General features: G+C 34.7%; 1 protein-coding gene across 1 annotated transcript in view; it reads right to left on the minus strand.

Annotated features, from left to right (window-relative positions):
• The window catches only part of LOC143228322 (titin-like), a 98,531-nt gene that overhangs the window by 62,845 nt on the left and 14,786 nt on the right, over nt 1-20,900 (minus strand). The window contains 15 exon segments of the mRNA XM_076459592.1: nt 909-1,052; nt 5,288-5,542; nt 5,682-5,825; nt 6,083-6,340; nt 8,075-8,218; nt 10,137-10,394; nt 10,673-10,816; nt 11,857-12,129; nt 13,189-13,332; nt 14,051-14,311; nt 16,222-16,365; nt 17,502-17,731; nt 18,405-18,474; nt 18,785-18,910; nt 20,715-20,885. Coding sequence (XP_076315707.1) covers nt 909-1,052; nt 5,288-5,542; nt 5,682-5,825; nt 6,083-6,340; nt 8,075-8,218; nt 10,137-10,394; nt 10,673-10,816; nt 11,857-12,129; nt 13,189-13,332; nt 14,051-14,311; nt 16,222-16,365; nt 17,502-17,731; nt 18,405-18,474; nt 18,785-18,910; nt 20,715-20,885 — 2,766 coding nt within the window.

Genomic DNA, 20,900 nt, shown 5'->3' on the forward strand with positions numbered 1-20,900 from the left:
AATTAAATGTTTGTCTGTAAGTAGAAATTTAAATTAGAGACTACATTATTTGATATGTGTATTGCAATTTTTCAGACATTCTTTGTTGTTTTGTTAAGAGTTAAACAAAGGCGATTTTTTTTCTGGTTGAAATGAAAGACATATTTAATAGTTATATCGGCTGATATAGTTTCAGTGTTACACGTACCATCGTCAACTACAAGATAAACATGTAGATGGTTCAATTATTTTGTTTTGTTCGTTTGTTTGATGTCGAGCACGCGGCCACACAATCGGTTATCCGTGCTCTGCCCACCAAGGCCATCGAAACCCAGTTTCTGGAGTTATAAGTCCGCAGATGTTCTGCTGTGCCACTAGGGAGAGGCTTAATTAGTGTTTATTACAGCGTTAATGGCCAAAATAACTAGCTCTGATATATAATAAACTGTATTACTGAAACTAGCCAGTTGAATTATCTGATAAAGGTTCTATCTTCCAGCCAGCCAAAAAAAAACGTCTTTTTTATCTTTTACCCTCAATAGAGATACTTATTTCCAAAAAGTGCGTGAAGGTTTTTTTTATACCAGCAGGGCAACAGCGTATTCCTAGATTCGATTAAAATAACTAAATCATTTTGTATAAAATTCGACATTAATATTACTTAGTTTACTATTCTCACATTAACCTGACAGTGTAACGCTAATGTAATAGATGCCCGAGTCAGTGTTAGGATTTATTAAAGAAAAATAACAAGAGAGCCACGGTTTGTTTTTAATTATAATTATAAACCTTAAAACATAGTTTTACACTAAACTATTTTAACATATATATGTTTTCATACTAAATAAAGGAAACAAGATAAGAAATATAAAGAAGTTCACTGATGCCCAGATGTGTAAATATGGAGTATCGTTTCATGACGAACTTACCAATACATTTCACCGTGCAGGTATTGACTGCTTCTCCTTTACTGCTGGTAGCCTTACATGTGTAGACCCCACTGTCTTCTGGATAGACACCCAGAATATCCAGGGCAACATAATCAAACTCGTGAGCAGGTCTGAATCTGTGACCTATGTAAATTATAATTTGTAATTATTTGTTACGACTTGATTATATGTTACAATAGCGAACACTATTTTCTAGCAAACAGCCTAAGAGCACTAAATATGAACTTTGACCTCTCTGCATGGAGATCCGTTGTTCTATTTCTGCAAGCAGGGTATTTCTATACACTTGTGACTTAAGTAGTGTATGAATAATTTTGATTGTAATGTTACATCATGTATATGTAATTTACGCAACAACCAAAAATAACACCATTTATAAAATACACTATACGCAATTACGAAATCCCAGCTAATAATAGCAATATCCCTAATACATAATCATAAAATAGCACGCAATATTACGAAATGCTTTTACGTAATAAAAACACCTGTACATGAATACAAAACTCTAGCATACAATTACAAAATGTTCGTATATAGTTATGAATACGTTTATATTAAAAAGGAATACTGACGTAATTTCTGCACGTAATACGAAGACTTATAAAAACCATATAAAAAACGTAAAATATTTTACGACCTCGAAGGTTCAACGAAATCTTTCTGTGTAATGTTTTAATTTTTTCATCTTAAACTCTTGTTTTAAAAACTGCTTTCGAACAGCTAACTCGAAACCTACAAAACAATTGTTTCAAAGTGGCTAACGGCTCTGAGCCTCTAATGAATTTTTGACTTACTTAACTTAAACAGCTATAAATAAAGATTACATATACTAGTATAGACCTGCTTATTCCTGTGCATGTCACGCTTCGAATTTATCAACAAATACATATATTTTGAAACGCAGTACTTTAGAAACTTCTAGGACCTCTTTTTCGCCATATGAGCTTAATGAGATAAAACTAAACTGTGTATAGAGCTTGATGAGATAAAACTAAACTGTGTATAGAGCTTGATGAGATAAAACTAAACTGTGCAAAGAGCTTGATGAGATAAAACTAAACTGTGAATAGAGCTTGATGAGATAAAACTAAACTGTGTATAGAGCTTGATGAGATAAAACTAAACTGTGTATAGAGCTTGATGAGATAAAACTAAACTGTGCATAGAGCTTGATGAGATAAAACTAAACTTGTATAGAGCTTGATGAGATAAAACTAAACTGTGCATAGAGCTTGATGAGATAAAACTAAACTGTGTACAGAGCTTGATGAGATAAAACTAAACTGTGTACAGAGCTTGATGAGATAAAACTAAACTGTGTACAGAGCTTGATGAGATAAAACTAAACTGTGTATAGAGCTTGATGAGATAAAACTAAACTGTGTATAGAGCTTGATGAGATAAAACTAAACTGTGTATAGAGCTTGATGAGATAAAACTAAACTGTGTACAGAGCTTGATGAGATAAAACTAAACTGTGCATTGAGCTTGATGAGATAAAACTAAACTGTGTATAGAGCTTGATGAGATAAAACTAAACTGTGTACAGAGCTTGATGAGATAAAACTAAACTGTGTATAGAGCTTGATGAGATAAAACTAAACTGTGTACAGAGCTTGATGAGATAAAACTAAACTGTGCATAGAGCTTGATGAGATAAAACTAAACTGTGTATAGAGCTTGATGAGATAAAACTAAACTGTGCAAAGAGCTTGATGAGATAAAACTAAACTGTGAATAGAGCTTGATGAGATAAAACTAAACTGTGTATAGAGCTTGATGAGATAAAACTAAACTGTGCATAGAGCTTGATGAGATAAAACTAAACTTGTATAGAGCTTGATGAGATAAAACTAAACTGTGCATAGAGCTTGATGAGATAAAACTAAACTGTGTACAGAGCTTGATGAGATAAAACTAAACTGTGTACAGAGCTTGATGAGATAAAACTAAACTGTGTACAGAGCTTGATGAGATAAAACTAAACTGTGTATAGAGCTTGATGAGATAAACCTAAACTGTGTATAGAGCTTGATGAGATAAAACTAAACTGTGTACAGAGCTTGATGAGATAAAACTAAACTGTGCATTGAGCTTGATGAGATAAAACTAAACTGTGTATAGAGCTTGATGAGATAAAACTAAACTGTGTACAGAGCTTGATGAGATAAAACTAAACTGTGTATAGAGCTTGATGAGATAAAACTAAACTGTGTACAGAGCTTGATGAGATAAAACTAAACTGTGCATAGAGCTTGATGAGATAAAACTAAACTGTGTATAGAGCTTGATGAGATAAAACTAAACTGTGTACAGAGCTTGATGAGATAAAACTAAACTGTGTACAGAGCTTGATGAGATAAAACTAAACTGTGCATAGAGCTTGATGAGATAAAACTAAACTGTGTATAGAGCTTGATGAGATAAAACTAAACTGTGCATAGAGCTTGATGAGATAAAACTAAACTGTGCATAGAGCTTGATGAGATAAAACTAAACTGTGTATCAAGCTTGATGAGATAAAACTAAACTGTGTATAGAGCTTGATGAGATAAAACTAAACTGTGTACAGAGCTTGATGAGATAAAACTAAACTGTGTATAGAGCTTGATGAGATAAAACTAAACTGTGTATAGAGCTTGATGAGATAAAACTAAACCGTGTTTAGAGCTTGATGAGATAAAACTAAACTGTGCACAGAGCTTGATGAGATAAAACTAAACTGTGTACAGAGCTTGATGAGATAAAACTAAACTGTGTTCAGAGCTTGATGAGATAAACCTAAACTGTGTATAGAGCTTGATGAGATAAAACTAAACTGTGTATAGAGCTTGATGAGATAAAACTAAACTGTGTACAGAGCTTGATGAAATAAAACTAAACTGTGTACAGAGCTTGATGAGATAAAACTAAACTGTGCATTGAGCTTGATGAGATAAAACTAAACTGTGTATAGAGCTTGATGAGATAAAACTAAACTGTGTACAGAGCTTGATGAGATAAAACTAAACTGTGCATAGAGCTTGATGAGATAAAACTAAACTGTGTATCAAGCTTGATGAGATAAAACTAAACTGTGTATAGAGCTTGATGAGATAAAACTAAACTGTGTACAGAGCTTGATGAGATAAAACTAAACTGTGTATAGAGCTTGATGAGATAAAACTAAACTGTGTATAGAGCTTGATGAGATAAAACTAAACCGTGTTTAGAGCTTGATGAGATAAAACTAAACTGTGCACAGAGCTTGATGAGATAAAACTAAACTGTGTACAGAGCTTGATGAGATAAAACTAAACTGTGTACAGAGCTTGATGAGATAAACCTAAACTGTGTATAGAGCTTGATGAGATAAAACTAAACTGTGTATAGAGCTTGATGAGATAAAACTAAACTGTGTACAGAGCTTGATGAGATAAAACTAAACTGTGCATTGAGCTTGATGAGATAAAACTAAACTGTGTATAGAGCTTGATGAGATAAAACTAAACTGTGTACAGAGCTTGATGAGATAAAACTAAACTGTGCATAGAGCTTGATGAGATAAAACTAAACTGTGTATAGAGCTTGATGAGATAAAACTAAACTGTGTATAGAGCTTGATGAGATAAAACTAAACTGTGTACAGAGCTTGATGAGATAAAACTAAACTGTGCATAGAGCTTGATGAGATAAAACAAAACTGTGTATAGAGCTTGATGAGATAAAACTAAACTGTGTATAGAGCTTGATGATATAAAACTAAACTGTGTATAGAGCTTGATGAGATAAAACTAAACTGTGTATAGAGCTTGATGAGATAAAACTAAACTGTGCGTAGAGCTTGATGAGATAAAACTAAACTGTGTATAGAGCTTGATGAGATAAAACTAAACTGTGTATAGAGCTTGATGAGATAAAACTAAACTGTGTATAGAGCTTGATGAGATAAAACTAAACCGTGTTTAGAGCTTGATGAGATAAAACTAAACTGTGCATAGAGCTTGATGAGATAAAACTAAACTGTGTACAGAGCTTGATGAGATAAAACTAAACTGTGTATAGAGCTTGATGAGATAAAACTAAACTGTGTATCGAGCTTGATGAGATAAAACTAAACTGTGTACAGAGCTTGATGAGATAAAACTAAACTGTGTATAGAGCTTGTTGAGATAAAACTAAACTGTGCATAGAGCTTGATGAGATAAAACTAAACTGTGTACAGAGCTTGATGAGATAAAACTAAACTGTGTACAGAGCTTGATGAGATAAAACTAAACTGTGTACAGAGCTTGATGAGATAAAACTAAACTGTGTACCTATCTGGATGAGAATAAGAAATGAATATTTACTTTAATTGAGATAAAACTACATACCTATTTTGATGGGCACATTGTTGACAAACCATTCAACCTTCATGGTTGGATCTCCGACCGGTAACAGCTTACATTCGAGATGTATGTTGTTTCCCTCTACGGTATCAATATTGCGTAAGGCCTTAGTGAAGGTCGGTTTCTGAGTGATTATTGTTTCTTCTTGAACAGACTTTTGGTATCGACTTGTGTCTTCTAACTGCCGTATCTTCTGAAGGCCTTCTGGAAACATGGTGTCTGAGATGACAGCAGATTTGCCTAAAAATAACGCACGAGAGAATATGGATATTAAGAACTGTGTTTCGTGTATAACACAACTGATGACAGTTAAGATTATTTTGACAATTAGATTTTTTTGCCTCTTGTTTGGGCAAAAGTTACACGTAAAAATACTCACCCACAACTTTGACAAGAGAACTTGTATGAGATGACCCTAAGTGGTTAGTTGCTCGAACAGTGTATTCCCCAGTGTCTTCAGCGTTAGCAGTAAGCAGGTCAAGAGATATGAAGCCAAATTCGTACAAGGTTTGTATACGACTTCCTGAAAAAGAGAAGAAAAATATACAATTCAAATATCAGTTACTTACTAACCGTTTTACACATTCCTCACCGCAAACACAATGAAGCGCAAAAATTTGGTTCGGTCTGAAATATCTGAGAGTATTTCAAAACTATCATGCTCAAGTTATTTAAGTCGTAAAAAAATGAATGAAAGTCCAGGATATGAGTGCCGTTTATAGTGTTCTAAACGTGCTCTTAACAAGGAATTGTGATACATTGTACAAGTAACTGATTTACCTGTCTTCAGGGGTTTTCCATTAAAGAACCACTCCACTTTCATTGTTGGATCGTTGGCCGGTTCTAGTCGACATTCCAGATGGAGTCTTTCACCTTCTCGAAGCGGTTTTGGATCGTGTAAAGGATGAGTAAAAATTGGCTTGGATTTGGTTATTTCTTCAATCATGTAATACGGTTCTTGGTGTGGTGGTTCTTCCAGTTGTGCAATTTGTTCCAAACCCACCTCGTGCATTGTTGTTGTGTCAACAGCACTTTTAGCTGTACGGAAGATATGCTACTATTTCAGTGCTTATTGACTTCAAAAAAAAATGTTTGAGTGGTATGTACATTAATACCAAGTAATGAATATTACATAATGCACATTTTAAAAATTAAAATATGCAGGGAAGATATTTATGTCATCAGTACAAAAAAAAACATTAAAATAAAAAAAATGTTGTTCTTTATAGAATTTCGCGCAAAGATATTCGATCCATACCTATGCTAATCCTATGTTCAAGTGATAACTTACAGGAAGGGATGCTTGCTAATTAATAACATATACCATCAGCTTCTGGAAGTTTGTAATAAAACAACGTAAGGTGACAATGGGCTTTTATAACGCACCCACTGCCAAAAATGCCAAGCGAATTTTTTTCTTTTGTTGTTGTTGTTTTCGGTAACATGATGGCGCGAATCGTGGAAGCTAGAAGTCACAATTCGACACGCTGACCACCCTCAGCCCAACAATGAAAAAAAAATAAAAAAGAGGGCATTATAGAGAGTGTTAACTTTGTTAATTGGTGGGAAAAAAGAAACGCAGCGTATGGGTTTATGTTCACCTAGATGACTTCTATACAAAACAGCGTTGCGTTATGAATGAATAAATTTACAGAATAAAATGAATTAATGAATGAAAAAATGAATTGCAATTTGTAAGATTGCTTGTTTGTTTTTTTAGTTTCGTGCAATATTACTCGAGTACACTCTGCGCTATTCGTCCCTAATTTGGTAGTGTAAGACAAGAGGGAAGGTAGTTAGTCATCACCACTCATCGCCAACTCTTGGGTTACTCTTTTATCAACGAACAGTGAGAGTGATCGTACACTATAAGGCTTCCATGGCTGAGAGAGCCAGATTCTTTGGGGTGTCGGGATTCGAATCCGCGACCCTCGGATTACGAGTCAACTGCCTTAACCACCGGGCCATGCCGGGCCGCAATTAATGAGAAAGACTGTCTGTAGATAAGCACAATGGGCTATTTGTACTCTAGACACCATAAATATTGAAACCTGGTTTCTAGCGTTGTAAGTCCGTTGACATTCCCCTGTGCTACTAGGGGGCAGTGAGAGAGATTAGCCTGAATTTTATAATTTATAATAACAAAACATTTTGGATTTCATTTTTGAAAAATACAGGGTAATCGTTGAAATTAATTTGGGTTTTGGTTTTAATGCAACATAAGACGTTTAGATATTTAATACCCTTGTGGCTGAGAATATTACTAATAATAAACAAATGCGTTTAAAATGCGTGGAAAATTAAGACAGATTAATTTGGAAATAATAACTTCTACTTTTAAATATTTAAAAAGGTATTATGAAAAGCATAAATTACAAAACTAAAACATGAAATATTTATGTAAGAAAATATGAAAAAGTTGAATGTCTTACAATACATTAGAATGCAAAGGATTTACTGAAGAAACTTGCATTTCAAACCTAAGCACATTAAAGATTTATGCGTTAAAATTAATTTGCTTTTTCTCAAGTATATTTATATATTTTAAGCACATAAAATAACGTTATGGAAATTAAAACTGAAGAAACTGTGGAGGTAGTTATCTATTCTGCACATCATCAATTACAAAGTTTTTATCATATAAACATGATCAAAACACCTCAAAGTTTGCGTTTCTAGTATCTACTTATTTAAAAGCTGTTTATTAAAGGGTTAGCCCCTTTTTCCATTAAAAATATAAGCTCAAAGTGAATGACCAAGTTATTTTCTTGCCTTGAACGAAAATAGATTTTGACTGCACTGCTTCACCGAGCGCGTTTCTTGCCTTTACAGTGAAAATACCACTGTCCTCAGGGAAAGTGTAGAGAATATCAAGAGCCACGTAACCGAAATCAAAATAGGTCTTGAAACGATGACCTAGAAAAATATATAACACTACAGGCTTCATGGAACAATAACAATAGTGGTTTAGATTAATACAGAATATAATGTTATTTATTTATCAAAATTGTATACTCATTCATACAATAACTATCTTGTCTAATTAATATCTGTTGAGAGTATTAAAACATCTTAACTTCTAGAATTAAACGACCTTATGTTTGCTGTTACTTTTTAAATCATTTCCAGCGCTAATTAAAAATATACAAGGTATACTATCCTGTGTTAAGAATGAACCTTACGAAATTAAAAATATACAAGGTATACTATCCTGTGTTAAGAATGAACCTTACGAAATTAAAAATATACAAGGTATACTATCCTGTGTTAAGAATGAACCTTACGTACTTACAAACACAACAATACTCTTTACAACACTTTTTGTAGCCTTCTAAACACAATGTTAATCTTTACATTAACCTTTGTAGTCCTCTACATTCAACAATAGTCCTTACATTAACATCTGTAGCCAAATGTTTTTTCAAACTCTCAAATCATCGGTACATTACCCTTTAGTGTAATAAAACCAATTGTTTTATCCAACTTTCAAATCATCAGTACACTACACCAAGTGTCTTATCCAACTTTCAAATGATTGGTATATTGCCCTTCAGGGTAACAAAGCCAACTGTCTTATCCAACTTTCAAATCATCGGTACATTACCCTTTAGTGTAACAAAACCAGTTGTTTTATCCAACTTTCAAATCATCGGTACATTGCCCTTTAGTGTAACAAAACCAATTGTTTTATCCAGCTTTCAAATCATCGGTACATTGCCCTTTAGTGTAAAAAAACCAATTATTTTATCCAACTTTCAACTCATCAGTACACTATACTAAGAGTCTTATCCAACTTTCAAATGATTGGTCATTGCCCTTTAGGGAAACAAAGTCAACTGTATTATCCAACTTTCAAATCGTCAGTACACTACACCAGCTGTCTTATACAACTTTCAAATCATTGGTACACTATACTTTAGTGTAACAAAAACATGTTTACAATCTAAAGATGGATGTCTTGCTTCTAATGTTGTTTACCACTTGCCATCATACATACGTTGATGAAGCAGGAAGAGGCCTGCGCGTGAAGACAAGAAAACACCTTAAATGCATTACTAACTACAACAACAGAGAAAAGTGAATCTTCAGGTTAATCAGGTAAATTCTGGCATTAATATACTCTATCTTTCTCTGAACAAATTTACCAAATACATCGATAGAAAATTTGAAGAAACTCATGTATGTAACAACTTAGATGACAGATAAACAGGGGCAAAGGATGGTTCTCATGTTTTTTCCCTTAACTTTTATTGTTCATTAACTTTCTTTTCAAAAGTAATTTTGAATTTTCTACAATACACATTTTTAACAATAAGTATAATATCAACACATATTGTAAAACGCATGCTGTACATTGTGTACTAGTGGAGTGCTCTTGAGAAAAATCATAAAGAAAAGCTTTTAGTGTCCAATTTAGTAAATCCAACAACAAAATTTGGTGTTATAAATGGTATCTGTGGTAGTCATCCCTAATTCAGCAGTGAAAGACTATAGGGAAGACAGCTAGTCATCATCTCCCACCGCCAAGTTTTGGGCTACTTTTTTTTACCAATGAATAGTAGAATTGATCGTATCATGATAACACCACCACAACTGCAATGATGAGCATGTTCGGTGGGATGGGGATTCGAGCCCGTGGCTCTAAAATAGCGACTCGAGCGCCCTAACCACATGGCCATGCCTGACCTAAACGAATAACATATATCATATAGTCAGGTAAAGCTTATCTTATGACCACCTGCTTCTGATGATCGACAGTACATGATCATACAGTGAACTAGGTTATCTAAAACATAAATAAACTATTTATGATGGGGTTGAAGTTCTACATTACCTGTTGTCAGGGGTTTTCCGTTAAAGAACCATTCGACAGTCATTGTTAGATCTCCCATGGGTTCAAGCCTTGTTTCAAAGTGAGCGCTTTGTCCTTCTATAACACGATCTTTTCCCTTAAGAGCATCTACAAACACAGGCCTCTGAGTCACTGTGGCTTCTTCCTCTACATCTCTCTGGTACCGAGAGGTATCTTCTAGATGTTGAATTTTCTCCAAGCCTTCTGGGTATTGACTCTCCAGTACCACGCTCTTCTTTTCTGCGTTTCAAAACAAGAAGAAATAGTACCTTAGTTTTTGCAACTGATTAACGAGTACGATGGATGTCAAAGAACATATATGTTATTTAGATCAATTCAAACACTTAAGGATCTTAGAAGTATTTTGATTTATAAAAACAAGACGTTTTGTAACTAGTTTCGCGTGTTTTTATTTTAATGTTTAGATATAGATGGTTAGTTAAGAATTGTAATTATTTATCAAACTTAAGATTCATACATAGTTTATATGAACACAAAAGGAGGAAACCAGAATTTACCAGTGCATGTTAATCTAGCAGCGGAAAAGGTCGACCCTTTGCTGTTTGTTGCGACACAAGTGTAGGTGCCAGAGTCACGACTGTCTATTCCACGGATAGTCAAAGAAACATAACCAAAGTTGAAGAATGTGGTAGTCCGAGAACCTGTTAAAAGAAATAGTTAACCAGAGTTGAAAAATATTGTGAGTCAAGAATCTGTTAGTGGAAACTCACATCAAGTTGAAAACAGACTACGACTCAAAAACCTGTTGAAAAAAAAACAAATAATCAACACTGAAAACAACATCTTTCGAGATTTTTGGGAGACACACACACACTGAAGTTAAAAACCATCGTGATTCAAACTGTTGGAAGAGAGATATAACCAAAGTTGAAAACGTCATAAGTAAAGAATCTGTTAAAAGAGATACAACCAAAGTTGAATACATCACGACTGAAGAACCTGTTGGAAAAGAGACACAAACAACTTGAAAACATCATGATTAAAAAACCTCTTGGAAGAGAGACACAAAGTTGAAAACATCACTTGTTGGAAAAAAAAAAGACGCAAAAATGTTGGAAACATCATAACTAAAGAACCTGTTGGAAGAGATATAACCAAAGTTGAAAAACATCATAACTAAAGAACCTGTTGGAAGAGATATAACCAAAGTTGAAAAACATCATAACTGAAGAACCTGTTGGAAGAGATATAACCAAAGTTGAAAAACATCATAACTAAAGAACCTGTTAGAAGGGATATAACCAAAGTTGAAAAACATCATGATTCAATAATATGTTGGAAAAGAGACACAAACATAAAAGTTGAAAATATGATTTAATAAATTGTTAAAAAAGACGAATAATCAAGACTGGAAACATTGCTATTTACAAATATCAGAATTCCAAATATTCTTTGTTGTCGTTATTCTGTTATTCAAACAGGGTTTTATTACACATTATTATTAAAATATTATAGAAACAGAAACGAAAAGAAAATGTAGAAATACTATTAAAATTATTTATAGATATTCACGGCACTTAAAAATAACTTTAATATTTACTATGAGTAATTACGTTATGTTTAAATCATGAGACGATGTTACTATTCCATATTACAATACTATATGTTTTACAGTTTACACACTGAAGAAGTATCGTTTATAGTTAAATTCCACTTAGTCTAGGTTTTAGTGAACACATACTTGCTTCTAGTGGTTTATCATCTTTCTGCCACTCTATTCTCATTGTAGAATCACCAGAGGGTTCTATACGAGCTTCAAAATGGGCTACTTTTCCTTCTGGTATATTAAAAAGATCTCTTAACTGACTGATAAACTTTGGTGGTTGCTGTGGCACTGCTTCTTCAACCTCGTAGACCTGTTGTTGCTGTTGTTGCCAAGATTCGAGCTCTTGGATTCGTTGTTGATATTGTTGTTGTTCGGGAAATCCTAGATCAGTGATTATCTCTCCAGACACTGAAAATTATTATTGGAACTTTATATGTATATAGCATACAGAATCTAAAAAAAAAAAAAAAATAATGCACCAAGCTGATGTTACGAGACACTTGAACACACACAAATGTTTTGTTTATAGGTTTACGTCAGATGCCATGACATCGATAATTAACGACAAGGACGACTTCTGGTGGGATTCGCACAAACTTCAAAGTAATTATTTCAGAAAATACATAACTTTTTTTTTAAAGTTGTATTGGTGAATTCAGAGACGTCAAATAATTTATGAGAATCTAAAAACTCGATATCATTATCACTAGATAAATTAATTCTCAAAATAAAATCGCTTGAGACCCAAACAATCCCTGTATAATTATCTAGAGAAACTGTTAGTTGTTTGAAACGTATTCATCAAAAATAGTTCTTCTTTTACACTAAATAATGGTTGTGTCTTTCACTTTAATTATATATATTGCTTGTAAACATGTATTACAAAGTAATATTCATAGAAAGAGACGTTTAACCTGAAAACAAATGAGGCACTTCACAGTATGCAATATATATTTATTTACACCATAAGGAATGACATCTTAATTTGATACTCAAACTATATCAGTCATTGCAGAATATACGCAATATTCAACTGTATTTTAACTATAAAGGAGTGTCATTTTCGCATCTGTAAAAGTTCTTCAGAACGTGTGTATACTTTCTTATAGAAAACCCAATTCGGGCTATGTCCACCTAGGGAAATTGAGCCTCTAATTTTAACATTGTAAATCCGATGACTTACCGTTGTCCCACCGATGGGGGGTTCTTAAGAGTAAAACAAAAACAAACATCACACAAGTAGAACAGAGTAAACCCAAACAGTAAAACACATACTACTCTTTATAAAAAAAACAACAACTATGGCGCCTCTTCTCTTATTAGCGCCCCCTACGTTTTTAATATCGTTGGTTAAGTGCTGCGTTGAACTTTTTAACAAAATACATTTCACAACACGTTCTTACAGTGTGGTCATTTGAGCACGATATGCATAGAATAGAATTGTCGAAATTCATTGCTTCTACCTACCTCTAACTTTCAGTGTTGCAGTTGAAATAGCTTCTCCTTTCTGGTTTGTTGCTCGACAAACATATACTCCAGCGTCTTCAGCTCGAAGGTGTTTGATGTTTAGAGCCACGTATCCAAAGCTGAATGTCGTACTCACTCTAGAACCTGTAATCAATTGTTCAATAATGTTCATACATTATCCTGTGTTTTTTGTTTTTAATTTCGCGCAAAGCTACTAAATGGCTATCTGCGCTAGCCGCCCCTAATTTAGCAGTGTAACACTAGAGCGAAGGCAGCTAGTAATCACCACCCACCGCCAACTCTTGGGCTACTCTTTTACCAACGAATAGTGGGATTGACTGTCACATTACAACGCCCCCATGGCTGAAAGGGCGAGCTTGTTTGGTGCGACGGGGATTTGAATCTGCAACTCTCGGATTACGAGTTGAACGTCTTAACACCTCTGGCTATGCCAGGTTTATTCTGTGGTGGAAGCAAACTCATCGTCCTTACATCCGAATGTTTACGATAATAGTAACAATAATATTGACAGTTATTGCTGGGAGTGCTTTCGTACATGTATGGTGTGCAATCAAAGTGCAACCAAAGTGTAGGATATAAACATTAAGTTCAATACCACTAATTAATTTTCGTTAGATCATTTTGCGATAACCGTTATTTTATTTACAACATCTAAGAGCTAATCTTATTACATGTTATTCCTTTTTATATATAATTAACATACGTAACTTTGGAACAGTTTTGAGCCACCACTTTATTATTATTACTATAAATCCCCCCCCTTGAGTCACAGCTTTATTAGTAGTAGTATTACTATACCTCCCTACCCACCCCCACACAAAAGGCTTAACCAAAATCTTACCAGCCTGTAATGGTTCTCCGTTAAGCAGCCACTCGACCTTCATTGTAGGGTCATTCACAGGAGTGAGCTGAGCTTCAAAGTGAGCAAAGCCCCCCTCTCGTAGGTTTTCCAAGTTATTCAAAGGCTTGACAAACACTGGTTTTGAAACTGATAATGTCTCCTCAACTGATTCTTCCCGTTTGTAGCGATCCCAATCCTCCAGGTCTTGAATAGCTTCCCAACTCTCCGGTTGTTGAGCAGATCGTTCAATTATTGGTCGGGCTAGAAAATAATATCATTGGCCTCAGCATGATAACCAAACAGATGTCGTATGTAACTGCAATTTTTAAGGTTTAGGTAGGTAAAATTACTATTATATTTTTAGTTTGTATAAAGCTAGATACTCTATCAGCACTAAAAACAGATGTGCTTTCTCAGAATAAAGCTAAAACATCTCGCCTCGACGTTTTCAAGACCTCAGAGAACCTAAGCCAAAAGAAGCATCTACAAATATATTATTGTTTTTCTCGGATCTGTTTCAGTGTCTCGAAATTATGCACCATGTTTTTCTTTATCTCTCGCTACAAATTAGTGAATCAAGAACTACACATTTTGTGGACTGCTGGTTGGAGATTATGAGTGCAGATAAGACTGAAGGTTCATCATAGAAAAGGGTTGAAAGAGTTCCTACACTTATATAAAGTATACATTTGTCGTAGTGGACTAAACTGTTCCAGATGTCTTTATTTTACCTGAAACCATGCCAAAGTACAAAACCACTTTTTCACGCATGTTTATCATGTTAAGACGCCAAGAGAAGATAAGTGAGGAGCGACTAATTCATAGATTTTCAATCTCGGTTTTACTTGTAGTTACAAACAGACACTATGGTTTAAGCTACAGCTTACTTGACTGGTCAGAACTCAATTCTGAACACAATTTATTGAGGTAAATCAAACATTTTTTGCGAGTTATTCGCAGTATCCTGTTTAACTTTCAATAGCAATCCTATTTTTAATTTACTCACCTACATTTGAGAAAAATAGGAACTTGGTATGAAATATGAATTATTCCAGGGCACTTGTGGACACAGAGGTGTAAAATACTAATGAATAACATGCAGCGTTGCTATGGCACTTACTGTTGACGTGTTGTGTTGCTATAGATACTTAAGGCTAACGTACAGCACTGCTGTGGGCACCTAGCACTAGTATATATGGTTGCTATGGATACTTAAGAATGACGTGCAGGGAAAAAACTCGCCAGACTTACATTAAAGTCACTTGATACTAACATTAAATTCACTAAAACTACTGAATTTTTTGGCGTGACCTTCAATAGGTTGCTAATATGGACCGATCATTGTAGTCGAATTCGTAAACCAGTAGAGCAGCGTATCTCGTACTTACGACAGATCGGAGGCACCCATACTGGGTGCTCTGCCGAATCTATTTTCACCATTTACAAGGCGTATATTCGGCCACTCATCGAACACAGATGTATGGTCACGTGTAATCGTATGATCAGAATAGCTCATCGCTTACCAAAATATACCCGGCTGACCCATTTGGACTCCTTGCAGGCATCACCCCAAATCAACACTAGGATCCGCAAACTAGCAGCCAAATACTATAAATCGACGAAAGAAAGAAACTCACTCAGAAAACAGTTTGCTACTCTAGCTGATACATCTAGCACATGGTGCACCCACCAGTCTCCTTTTCACCTTTGTAACACTCAAACTGTACTTGTATGCACTAACTGTCTTATTTATTTCAAATTCCATCTTCAGCTTCTTAATACAACTGTTAGCTTCGGCACTTCCCAAATTAATTAGTCTGGGGAGTGAAAGTGGGTTTTCTGGGGGTTCTCCCGTTTCTCCCACCTCAAAAATTTGGCATTGGATTTATAGATCCCCGCCGCCCTAAGTCATATATCGGCCGTTGATTCTGTGATACCCACATTCATCGCTGGGTGTCTGTCGTCGGCTTTTGCACTTACGTTTGCTTGCTTCGTATTATTTTTTTTTTTTTCTCGGGTTGCGTGATCAAAATACCAAAAACTGAGGAATCGGGTGAAGAAAAAGTAATTTTCTGAGCACCTCCGGTTATCTGTGTTTCCAAGCAATGGAGACAGAGATATTCAAACCGAAATACCTGTCAGTCTCATGTTTGTTTGCCATGGATACTTACGGCTCACGTGTAGGGTTGCTGTTGTTACTGCTTCGCCAGCTTCGTTTATTGCTTTACACATATAAACACCTGAATCTTCACGATGAATGTGAATCAACGTCAGTGCCACATACCCAAAAGTACAAGTTGTTATTATCCTAGAACCTGAAATAAACAAAAAATATTTATTATAATTTGTTTGAAGTAGGAACTTAGCGTTTCTTATAAACACTATACAAAGGGGAAAAAAGAGTCAAAACGTAGAAACGAGTTCATCTAGTTTAAAAAATAAAAATAAAGATCATTTTGAAGACCGTGTGTTATATTCTTAACATCTACCAGTCTATGTACTAAAATAGTTAACAGACAAAACTAGAAGGAAACAGTAAATGAATAATCACCATACACTATTTTAGTTTTCATTAAGAAAACTAAAACTTAGTGATCATTTTGGCAAAATTTAAAATACAAACACTTATGGTAAATTAAAACTTAAACAGCAGCAAAGCTTTCCCGACTACAACATTCCAAACAACCATGTACATGCAAGACCTCCAATCTTAGGAATAAAGCGAAATCGAATAATTAAAAACACAGACACCCAACAGTGTATTTATTCAAAAACTACAGAGGAATGACAAGTAGTTCCAATTTATTTTACTCAGAAAATACACACGTGTGATTACACTTATTTGTTTACTGATTTCTATTCACCATTCACATCAATGCATGCCATTCTATGTTTTTTACTACATATTTATAATTTATTCTAATCGATTAAACTATTCGAAAAAGGTATCAGATTTAAACTTTCTTTAATTTTAATTAGTTTCCATAAATAGAAAAAAATTCAAATTTTAATTTGTACGGTGTTTTTTTTTAATTTCGCGCAAAACTACTCGAGGGTTATTTGCGCTAACCGTCTCTAATTTAGCAGTGTAAGACTAGAGGGAAGGTAGCTAGTCATCACCACTCACCGCCAACTCTTGAGCTACTCTTTGAGTAGCTTGTGAGATTGACCGTCACATTATAACGCCCCCACGGCTGAAAGGGCGAGCATGTTTTGTGTAACGGGGATTCGAACCTATGGTTCTCAGATTACGAATCGAACGCCTTAACCCACCTGGCCATGCCGGGCCTTGTACGGTGTTAAGGGTTAGTTTATTTCGAAAGGTTTGTTTTATTTTCATGTGATTAACGTGAGAAATTTTTTTTGGTCGATGACCACTACAAACTTATTAAATTATATATACATGAGTACAGTCGTAATTCTTGTAATCAATTAACCAGAAATTTCTTACTAGCTTCCACTGGCTTTCCGTTAACAAACCATTCAACCTGCATCGTGGGGTCACCAACAGGAAGTAGTCGAGCATCAAAGTTCGCTCGGTCTCCTTCCTGAAGATAAAGGTCTTGAAGATGAGTGGTAAAAGAGGGTTTTTGTGGAGGCTTCTCCTCCTCTTCTTGGGGCAACTGAGGAGCAGCGGGCTCAACATGACGCAGCCAGATTGTCTCCCGGGCAGGAGCAGGCCTGAAAGTTGGCAAATCAAAAGCCATTCTAAACTCACCTGATAGAAAAATGTTTAACATAAAAAGCAAAATGAATTATAGTAATCGTTTAGATAACAGAAACATTAAATAAACGCGAAACCAAGTGCCAGAAGACCAAACTATAACGAAAAAAAAACAACCATCAAACAAACGAGTTTTCCAATCACGACAATTTCAGTTTTTAATTTTTAACGGTTCTCTTGAGAATAAATATATATTTTCATGAGCGATCTTTTTTTTTAATATCTGTAACGGTTTCAGTTTATTTTATATTTTGGTTGGTTTGTTTTGAATTTAGCCAAAGTTATTCGAGGGCTATGTGCGTTAGCCGTCCGTAATTTAGCAGTGTAAGATTAGAGGGAAGGTAGCTAGTCATCACCACCCACCGCCAACCCTTAAGCTACTCTTTTACCAACGAATAGTGTGATTGACTGTCACATTATAACGCCCCCACGGCTGAAAGGGCGAGCTTGTTTGGTGTTACGGGGTTTATATTCTGACTGTTTTTCTGTTGATTGCTTTAAACGAATTTTTATGTGTAAACTACGATTTTACTTTCAGCAAGATAAATTCCAGCTAAGAGGAAGCTGGTGATGTAGGTTTTTGAAACGCATTTTTCGTGATATTTCATTTAGAAACTTTCTTATACTTACGCCGGCTGTATAACTTTCGAAGGTCTTGGAAGATTTAATTTTCTCTCCTGACCAGGTGGCGGTGCTTCACCTTTTAATGCAAAATAATAAGAAAGTAAACTGATAAATGGGTTGTAACTAGAGATATATTTGATTTATTAATAGCGTGAATTAAGTTCTCATAAACTGTTGTATAATAGCATTTCTGGAAGGTATCCATCTGATAGAAAATATTTACAGGAATTTTACAACAGTAGCTAAGATATATCTACGAACGTCTTGATACAATACAAATTAAGTGATATAATATTAAACTAACATAAAGAAAGGCAAGGGTGATACATGAACGAATTAAGCCTATAATTAGCTGGAGACACTGAAACGTCCAGAATGACACTTACTCGAGACATGTAGTCGACCACGGGTAGAAGAACTGCCGGCTTGGTTCTGTGCAGTACAGTGATACCAGGCAGAGTCTTTAGCAGAGACTTGGTTAAAGTAAAGAGTGGAGCTTCCTCCTTGTGTTTCTAGGAATGCGAACACAATAATATATCTCTAGCATAATTAAATTGGAATAAGGCACGTTAATGTGACCCTGGGAAAATGGACATAATAACAGACTTATAATTAAGTTGGAGAAAGACACGTTAATGAAATAGTGAAAAGGAACAACATCCATTTGCAAGTCTTTTCCATAACCTCTGATTTGTTGCTATAAGTTTCAATTACAAATGAACGAATAATGCAAAGTTAAGCTCTACAAGTCAGGATGGATTAGGACATCAATAAATATTAGTGTAAAAATTAGTCATCTGAGTAAAACCGACAAAAGTTAAAAAAAAAAAACCTTTCGCAAATCTTAGTGGTTGTAAACATTTTAAACCTACTGTCTAATGTTCAAATGTTTCAAAACTCCCTATAAACACATTATGGTTAATATTAGTGGTTTTTAAGCATAATTTTTACTGGTGTTAAACTTGATGACAAACAAAGAAAAATACAGCTAATAAAATAAGTTGTTAATTCAGTGCATGACAGGTGTTTTATTAGATAAGAAACTCACAATAATCAAATATTACCTAACAATTCTACATCATACCGCAGTTGTTGAATATGAGGTAAAAACGATTTTTTTTTTTTTTTGTTTTTTGAATTTCGCGCAAAGCTACTCGAGGGCTATCTGCTCTAGCCGTCCATAATTTAGCAGTGTAAGACCAGAGGGAAGGCAGCTAGTCATCACCACCCATTGCCAACTCTTGGGCTACTCTTTTACAAACGAAAAGTGGGATTGACCGTTACATTATAACGCCCCAACGGTTGGGAGGGCGAGCATGTTTGGTGCGACCGGGATTCGAGCCCACGACTCTCGGATTACGAGTCGAACAACTTTTGTTCGATCTGTTGAGCTGTTTTAGTTTAAGCTCTTTAAGTTTCCGTTTTCTCTCTGTGTGCGCGCGTGCTCAGATAATTTATTTCGAGATAAAGCTTCATAACAAATTGTTGTTGTTTATCCATCTCAGTATCGATTACATTTAAAGATATTTTGTACATATATTAATAAAATACATGTTCTATCTTTCAACTTCCGATAACACTATGTAACACCAATTTTGTTCCTGGATAGTTTATGTTATTTCTGAATTGCTTATGTTGTAAAAGTACAGAAAATGGCCATTATTCCCTTCAAACTTTGCTTTTTTGACCTGTACAGCAAAATTTAGAAATTAACTTAACTTATTTGTAAAAATGGACAAATTTGCACATTTTCATTTACATAAGGTCTGAATAAAACAAAATATGAATCAAAATGTACATGTATTTATATTAAAGTTATACAAAAATGTTTAGAAGTGAGTAGTTTTTCGAGATTTGCGACTGTAATGTAAATCACTTTCACGTATTAGCCCCTAAATATAGTCTCTCATCGTATTTTCGTTATACGTTCCCAGGTTACAAAAGCAAAGTTTGAAGAGAAAAATAGGTCTTTTCCATTTACGTTAGGCATAAGCAATTGGGAAATAACACTTTCTGCCCAGAAACGATACAAATTAATAATTTTTTTACATAGTGTAATGGTTTCCACAGAAGGTTAAGTAAGAAAGAAAAACGTACTGTAGGAGTGTATCTCAAATTGTAGTCTCTCATTAGTTGAGCTAGTACAAGGAAAGTATGTTACCACAATATATCCTAAATTTATCACTTTCACTGTGTCGACTTGCAAGCAAACACATACACAAGGTTTTAAACTTAGTTCCATATATGTGTATATAATAACCTTCATTAATAACATTAAGAAATCAGCTAGTAAAGATAAATGGGGCAGATTTTTACCGATGATAATATTTGGTGGCTGTGAATGGAGCTGTACTCCATCTTTCTGCCAAGTAATACGAGGGACAGGTGTGCCCACGGCTCTACAGTGTAAGGTCACCGATTCTCCTTCCTTCACGTGCATGCTCTGAAATCTCTCCACAAATTTCGGTGCCACGACTTGTTCTTTTTCTGAGTAAACACAAA

This window comes from Tachypleus tridentatus, chromosome 10 (assembly GCF_004210375.1).
Source record: "Tachypleus tridentatus isolate NWPU-2018 chromosome 10, ASM421037v1, whole genome shotgun sequence".
Classification (NCBI taxonomy): Eukaryota; Metazoa; Arthropoda; class Merostomata; order Xiphosura; family Limulidae; genus Tachypleus; species Tachypleus tridentatus.